Consider the following 8,350-nt stretch of genomic DNA (forward strand, 5'->3'; position numbering starts at 1 on the left):
AACGTTTAACATCTGGATCTGATCCACAAGAAGGCAGTTATGTACTATTGTCAAAATAAATCAAAACAAGGATGGCTAAAAAAAAAAAAAAAAACTTTTGGAGTTTTTTTTAAAGCATTATTTGTTACATCATTTAGCTACATCCAATCTAATTATCTGTCAATGCATCTTTTCTCTAAGTAAATATCATTCACATGCAATGTTAGAGCCAAGAACAGTTTTAAGTTGTTCTAATTGCAGTAATGAGACAAGACAATTTTGATTTTCAGTTATTTTTAATTGAAAAATGTTCACAAACACATTCAGATGTCTACATATCCACAACTGTAGTAGCTGTAAATCCTAATTCAAAGTATGTTCTGCCTGCTGGCCACACTGAAGTGTATAGTGAGTGAAATCCAGTACAATTATCCTAAAACTAATAAAACAACACAAATACATTTAACATTTTAGACAGTAGTATTTGAGCAGAATCAACAAAATCATGGAAAAGTAATCATGATTAACTGAAGCACATTTCCAAGCACAAGACCATAGACTGTATGGAGTAGACTGTATGGCAAAGACGATAATCATTTATTAATCCCACAGTGTGGAAATTTGCATATAGTCAGTATATACATATTTAAATATACAGTCTGTAGTAAAAACAGTCTATTCTACTGATTCTTAATTGAATCATAATCACTAATCATCATAATCAAATGTATGCAAACATAAGAGATAGCTGCTGCTGTAATAGCTCCAAAAGTCCTGTGTTCCTGAAGACACGAGTAAATAGACTCGTAAAAAATATTTTTACGCGCAATTTTTTTCCCACCTCTCAGATATTAAGTGTTGTATGTCACAAAATTTCCTCCAGCTCCATGATAAATCAAGAGAGATGGTTTAATTCACTTTATCATTATTGGCCACCGGCATCAGAAATGCTGCCAGTCTTTATATATGTGTGTGGTTTTTCATTCTTGTCTGCATTCATTTTGGATAGTGACAGACCATTGGTCAGTCATGTTTCCTCCAGCTAAGGCACATCAAAAACATTTGGTCTGATTATTTTCATGACACTGATAAAGTCAGTCATGCTTTATCTTGATTTTTGCGTTTCACTGCTCTTTGTCAGTGTTTATAAAGTTATCTCACAGCTCTAGCTTATGCATCACGCAGCTAATGTTTTCATCAACTCAAGAGACCACATGATACATATCCTACCTTTCTTCACTAATTGACTGCATGTTTTAAGTTGGCTTTAACATATAATCAAGTGTTTAAATCATGCTCATTTCTGAGAGATTGACACGTATTTATCATATCAATCTTTTCACAAAACCTACTTTTGTGAAGCTTTAAGTTGATATGCTGTGTTTTATATACGCTCATTAATCACATTTTAGTATATTTTATGTTTTATTCAACATGTTTTATCTATTTTCTGAGCATCCCCCCGATTTTACTGTTTCATTTCATTTTTTATTGGCAGATTTCTACTCTTCTTTTTAATGTTCTACTTTGATTAACGATTCTTTTATGTTCAACTGCCACATTGTTGTTGAGTTCTATTTTGCTTTTATAAAGAAACTTATTTAAAAAAAAAAGGTAATTATCATCCAACAGCTTTAGCTAAACAACCACCCTGCAGGATAATGGCCCATCATGAGGTGTGTACAGCAATTTTTCCTGGAGCTAGAATCATGGGCGTACTATGGAGCCCAGGGCCAAAAATAGGAAAAATCCTCTCATCAAACTTGTGTGTCAAAGTAACCAGGTGCTTTGCTGTTCCCCCATCCCAAAACGACACCTCTCCCTTATCTAAATTTAGCTTGATGCGGATCTTCTCCGGACGCTGTTGCACCTGCAGCTCCGTACGCTCAGGTGTTAAGACGCTGTACACCCCTTTGCTTAGTGCTATGGACCACACTCCACGGCTTGTAGAGACCGTGAACTTCTTTTTACGGGCCACTGACTCTTTACACACTCCCACAATCCATTTGGGGTTGTCACCAACAATGACATCCCATCTGTGTTTCCCGGAGGTATAACCTTCAGCACCCAGGACAAAGACGCAGGGATCAAAGCGCTCCGGGTTGTCGGGGGCGGTCAGCCGCTCTGCGCTTTCCTTCACACTGGTCAGGTCAGCGTTCAAGGACAGCCATGGAGAGGCTGTGTTTGGGTTTAGCACGACCGAATCTGCACACAGGAAGAGACGCAACAGTTTCATATACTGATAAATAAGGCACAAACATCATTTTCACATTAATGCCGCAGAATTCAAGTATTTCGTGCCAATTTATAAGTCAGTTTTATCAACACATTTTTAATGATTATCTGACAGCTAATCCAAAATACTTTTTTCGTGTGCATCTTAAATATATTGAATAGACGAACATAAACTGGTCAAACTCCCAACCATTTAAATTCCCAGGGCATACCCAACCCCAACTGTGTCATTTACTCACAATATTTGACATGGGCCTGCATGTTCTTCCAGATGTTGAAGCTCAAAGCACCAACATGTTTGCCCATGTCTAAAAGAGAGTCATCACAAAGGCGAGGATCTTCCCGAGTCCACTGGGCTCTAGAGCAAAGATGGCAATGAAGTTTTAAGTAAGTACTTCTCAGTGGATATTTAGACTAATTTAGACTTTACAGTACACAATACGACTGCATTTACTTACTTTCTTTTTAAATCCTGGAAATTCTACAACATAAAAGAGTAACTGAGATTAGTTTAATGCAACACTTAAACATCAAAGATAGAACTTAGTATTACTAGTAGTAGTACTTATAGTCTTAAAAGTCTTGTAGCATTATAACTGCTGCCTTCTCTTACCCGCAGGAGGGGTAGATCCTCGTTGCCCATCTCTTTTTTCAGACTGTCAATGAGCTCCTTCAGAGCGGTAATATCCTTTTTTGTGCTGTCAATCAACTCCTGTATGGTAGCAGTCTTCTCCTCCTCTTCAGTGGCCAGAGCTTTTAGACGCAGAACTTCTTCTGTGACAAGTGCCTTGTGGAGCCTCTCAAACTCTGCCTTGATCTGTTTCTCAGCCTGCTCAGCTTGATACTAGGTAAAACCAGAGAAGAGAGTCAACACATACAGGACAGATATTTTTTGATTGTTTCATGGCAGTTACGTTCTAAAGCAGAAATAAATAACCATCAAACACTCAACAGATGATTTACTGTGAAGACAAGATGCTCTTAGTTTCAGTTTAATTTTCCTCCTCTACAGTTCTCCCTTTCATTCATTCATTACACCCAACTCATGCAGCAGTGAATGCAAAGAACAAACCGGCCAAATCTGTGTTGTTTTTTCCTCATGTGTGAATATTGGGTTTCATAATTTTTTTTAATTCATCATGGGTCCAATTAGCACGATCAACTTTGTTCATCGCAAACAGGAAAACAGGATTGCACAACAGGGACTTTTAGTTCCAAGTTTGGTTCCTGGGATTAGCTCTTCTGGTTCCAAAGTACATAGAACTTTTGGTCAAAATGGGGCCATATACATGAAATAAGATGTGTGCAGTTTATGGTGTGTCTTGCACTGTCTCTTCGTACTGTATGGAAGGTCCAGTTGCTCGAGTGCCATGTATGTACTGTGGAATACCGAATGTGGATAAAATCTCTCTCTTCAATAAAACCAAACATATCCCAAACATCTACAGGGATTTTGATTGATTTTTTTTTAAATAGTGAAGAATTCAAGTGTAATGTGTACTATTCTGAAACACTCATTTAGAGGTAACAACTCTTTCCTTATATCCAGCAGCATGCAGATTGTTCAGTCTCTACTTTTGATATGTAACGTTCGCTGACAGTGGGGTAAACCTGGACTGTCTGGTTCGATGTCTGAATATGTCAGAGGACAGTGGAACAGTGCAGCTTGTCTAATAATAAACTTGGTCAATGATTATACAGAGGTAAAATCAATATCCACACTATGAGACATGTCAGTAACTTTACCTTGATGTATCCCTTTGCGTTGCTGAGTTTATGTGTCATTTTCTTGTATGACTCCACTTTCTTCTCAAAAATCTGGACTTTGAAGCCCAGCTCCCTCTGCAGGGTGAAAAAGCAGAACATGAAGTGACCAAATGCAAACAACGTCATCTTAAAATAGTTTAGTGACTGGTGTTATGCCAAAATATCTTAGGCTGCAGTGTGTAGAGAAGAAGGTGGAAAGATGTGTAAAGGGAGTGTAAAGCCACTTCCACATAAAGTATTCATAGATGATCTAAGACTGTAACTATAAATACAATTATACATACTGCTGCTAAACCACTGAATTATATCAGATCTTGTGTAATTCTATACAGAACAAATCTATACTCATAATCATGAAAGCCGTGTGGATGAGAGGAGAGCACAGGTGTAATTAATTAATGATAATTACACTAACAATGACTCTGTTCCACTTGGCATTTTGACTTTCTGACATTGCTCACTGGGTCGAATAAACTCAATTTAGTCATGATGTTTTTAGTTACACCTGTGCATTTCCTGCTATGACATGTTAATCTACAATATGCCTATAGGTGTCACTGCCAATACAGAATATATAGTTATGGCAATCCAATAATAATCCTATAGTAACTGTAGTAATCTTAAAGTCAAAGCTAAGCAATGTCAGACCCATGTTGAACCCGGGTCAGGAGCAGGAATCACATGACCTGCATTGACCTGGGATGAACCTGGGTCATCCCTGTTGGTCTAAGCCTAAATCTAAATAGTCATCACACCAACCTGTGTGTTTTCACTGTGGTAATGAAGAGGGAGCAAAGTAGTGTGAAAGAGGCGTGAGTGAAACAAAAAAACAAGAGCACAAGGAAGTGTCTTGGGATAAAACATAGAGGAAACAAGACTGGAAAATCAGACAGTTAAGGTAGAGTACAGAAATGATTATTGTGAGAGCCATTAGGCACATATTAATATTTGGTACATTTTTTCTGTTGTAATCGCATGAGTTCATGCAACAGTTAATCCACAGTATATGTACAGGCCAAGTGTATTTTGAGGACTATAGGTGTACATACTTGCAATTTTTGTGTTCTTGACTGAATGCAATAATACATATATATATATATATATATATATTTGTGTTTGTCGACAGAGGATTGTGCCGTAAGGTAATTCCATTATGCGTACGCAATAATGCCCTAAAAACATGCTGCTGTCTAGAGGAATCTGCAAATAAGTTTGGATTGAAACGTGTATAGTGCAACGTGCTTAATGTAATACATCGAGATAGCGGGTAATAGTTTGGAATACAATATCGAGTTGGTAATGGACCAGGCTTTATGTGATTTCAAATAAATTTTCATACCACTTCTTCCCTGCCTTCTGTGGACTTGTGAGTAAAGTGGGACAAGAAAAGTGGATTTAGTTCAGTGGAACACGAGTAAAAACTAAGATACCTGATGACCTAGAAACTTGGAACATGGTAAAATGGCCACAATGATTGTGGTTCTAAAAAGTGAAATTGAAAATAATGCACAAAAAGCACAAAAAGATTAACAATAGCGTTTGATGCAACAACAGGGTTTAGGTATAACTGGTGGTATAAGTGTTGAGGGTTAGGCAGAGGTCACATGTTATAGAAACAGAGAGGTGGTAGGGAATGTAGGATATTTGATATAATTCAAATCTAAGATGATTTTTTGGATGAACTGCAGCACTGAATCAGCCAAAAACGTTAGGAACAACGAATAGAGCCATCAAAGTACAACTGATATTTGATATGTGTTATTCATTCTTGACTTTGGCTTGGAAACAGTAGCTGACAAATCAACCTCACCCAAAGGTCCATTTTGCAGCTGTTCTGGAGCTTTCTACCATATCACACAATCTTCCTAAGCAGATGGAGTTTGCCCAGTTTTAATATTTCAAATTTCCATATTTCTGAGCAATTTAAGAGACTCATGTTGGCTTAAAAGTTGAGACTGTAAGTTCAATATTGGAGCTTGAAAACAGTTGAATGAATGTTTGAGACTTTTAAGTGCCTAGAAAAATGGAAATTTGAGCATCTACATTGACCTCATAGCTAGGCAAACTCCATCTCCAGAACACTTACAAAATGGACCTTATGGGGAGACTGGTTTTGTCACCAACTAATTAAGCTCTAGTATAACTTTCAAGGGAAAATGTGAACCTACACTAATTAATAGCCTCATAGTCCACATTTGAGTTATGGTAGTATGGTGGTAGTTATTTAGGCCTAATCAGTCGAAATGTTTTTCTTTTGTCCTGTGGTGTAAATTAAAATTAAAGGATGGGTTCACATTTTTTCAGGTCTGTCTTGTTTTAAGAAAGATAATTTTCCATCCTGTTCATAATGGCCATTAAAAGTGCTTACAATGTAAGTGATGGAGGACAAAATCCAGTCCTCCTCCTGTGCAAAAATGTATTTAAAAGTTTGTCTGAAGCTAATACAAGGCTTCAGCCATCCAATCCAAATTAGTCAAACCAGTGGTGTCTTTCGTTGTTACATTGTCTTTTTAGTGCCAATTTCCTGTTTTAGTTCCTGTCCTTCCACTGCAGCTCAACAGGGAAACACAGAGAGAGGACATTTTGCACTAAAAAGACTGTACATGTGGCAGATATCCACTTAATCTGACTAACTCAGACTGTTGACAGCTTCAGATAAACTTTTACATACATTTTTACACCAAACGAGGACTGTGGATTTTTCCCCCCACCCATCACTTACATTGTAAGTGCATTATGAAGGGATCTTTTAATAGCCAGTATGAACAGGAGGAATGATTACAGCAAAGCAAAACCGGTTTCAATGTTCATATTTGTATCTGACTATTATTTTCAGACAGACTTGAGAAATTGTAAACCTGTCCTCTAATGTGACGGCCGCCAAGAAATGTTTTTTCTTAAGAAAATACCAAATGTCAGCCTCAGTTGGTTACTTTACCTTACACAGTGGTGCCCCATCTTTCAGGGGCAGCAGCCTGTGTGTGCTGTGGAGGGTGACACAGTCCACACACACGGGCGCCTCGTCCTTCTCACAGTACAGCTCCAGCGGCTTAAGGTGCAGGTTACAGGTGTCCTCACTGGGACGTTTCTGGCTCGCCCTCAAGTGACTCTGCTTGAGGAAGGAGTCGCATGCGTCGTTGAGCGCACGGTTGGCTATGGCCTGCCTTTCCTCAAACTCCTCCCTGCACACGGGGCACTTTTTGTTGAATTGCCAGCTCTTCTGCAGGCACTCTCGACAGAAGGAGTGAGTGCAGGGCAGCAACACGGGGTCCCGGAAGATGCCCTGACACACAGGACAGGTGAGGTCCTGCTGGAGAGGTAAAGTCTCCTCCATGTCTTCGTCCATACTCTCAGCCATGACTTCACGGGCCCTACGCACTTTGCTTTCGATTTCAGCCAAAAAAAAAAACAAAACCGACGGGTAAACACAGACAAATACTCTCTCACCTGCCTCTGCGTGATATGTCAGAGCTTCACGCGTTTGCGGGCGTCCACAAAAAAACTGTTCAGTTGTTAGAAAGAAAGTAGAAACCCCACAAGCGATACCCTCATAAGGCGCACAAAGTTCGTTTCTGAGCCACAACCCTCTTCCGTGTTTCAGGAACAGGCAGAAAAACTTACCACGGTTTACACACCACCGCCCTCTAGTGGATTTGGAGGTTGTAACTGAAGTTATGGTGGACACCCCCGGCTGTGAAGATGTGGAGATGGAGACATCTGCACATGCCTTCACACCTGGCAGCGAGAGAGAGAGAGAGACACTCTCTGTCATAGTAATATACATACTGACATATAGGCATAGACATGGGCTTTATTATAGGAATTATAGGGCCCTCCCACAAATGGGCTCACCATTTACTCTTCTCTACTTACCACCACTATCCCATTACCCAAACACACCAGTACATTCATTTACTGATCAGCTATTGTACATTTGTTTGACATCTCAGCTTATGGTTACACCTGCTCCAAGTCTGTATTATCTTTTTTTAATTGTGCCATAAACACTACAATTTTAACAATATTTTATTGCACATGCACCTTAGATTTATTTATTTATTATTTATATATTTACTGTGTATTAAACAGGGACAATGCACAATACATTTATTATACCAGATATAGCTAAAAGCACAGTTTCATCTTTTTTCATTTCATCAACTCTCACATTACAACTTAAATATTTTTGCATTATTGCACACACAAAAATGGAAGCTACAGTGTACAGGACCTAATTTAAAAAAAAACAAAAAAAAAAACAACCTTTACCATATTTTCATATTTTAATTTGTGCAGCTGTATATCCTCTTTTAAAAACATGAACCAATCCCACTCATCTCACTGAGTGGTCCACATACCACTGATTACA

The 8,350-nt window shown here is 38.5% G+C and overlaps 1 protein-coding gene across 1 annotated transcript; it reads right to left on the reverse strand.

Annotated features, from left to right (window-relative positions):
* Positions 1–256: 256 nt before the first annotated feature.
* On the reverse strand, positions 257–7,673 carry trim35-28 (tripartite motif containing 35-28). The gene is made up of 6 exons (XM_042425227.1): positions 6,920–7,673; positions 3,961–4,056; positions 2,828–3,058; positions 2,673–2,695; positions 2,454–2,572; positions 257–2,184 (listed from the first exon to the last, which is right to left on the reverse strand). Exons 1-6 carry the CDS (start codon positions 7,337–7,339, stop codon positions 1,649–1,651), a joined length of 1,425 nt encoding a protein of 474 aa, XP_042281161.1. The 5' UTR covers positions 7,340–7,673; the 3' UTR covers positions 257–1,648.
* Positions 7,674–8,350: the final 677 nt, after the last annotated feature.

This window comes from Thunnus maccoyii, chromosome 10, assembly GCF_910596095.1.
Source record: "Thunnus maccoyii chromosome 10, fThuMac1.1, whole genome shotgun sequence".
Lineage (NCBI taxonomy): Eukaryota > Metazoa > Chordata > Actinopteri > Scombriformes > Scombridae > Thunnus > Thunnus maccoyii.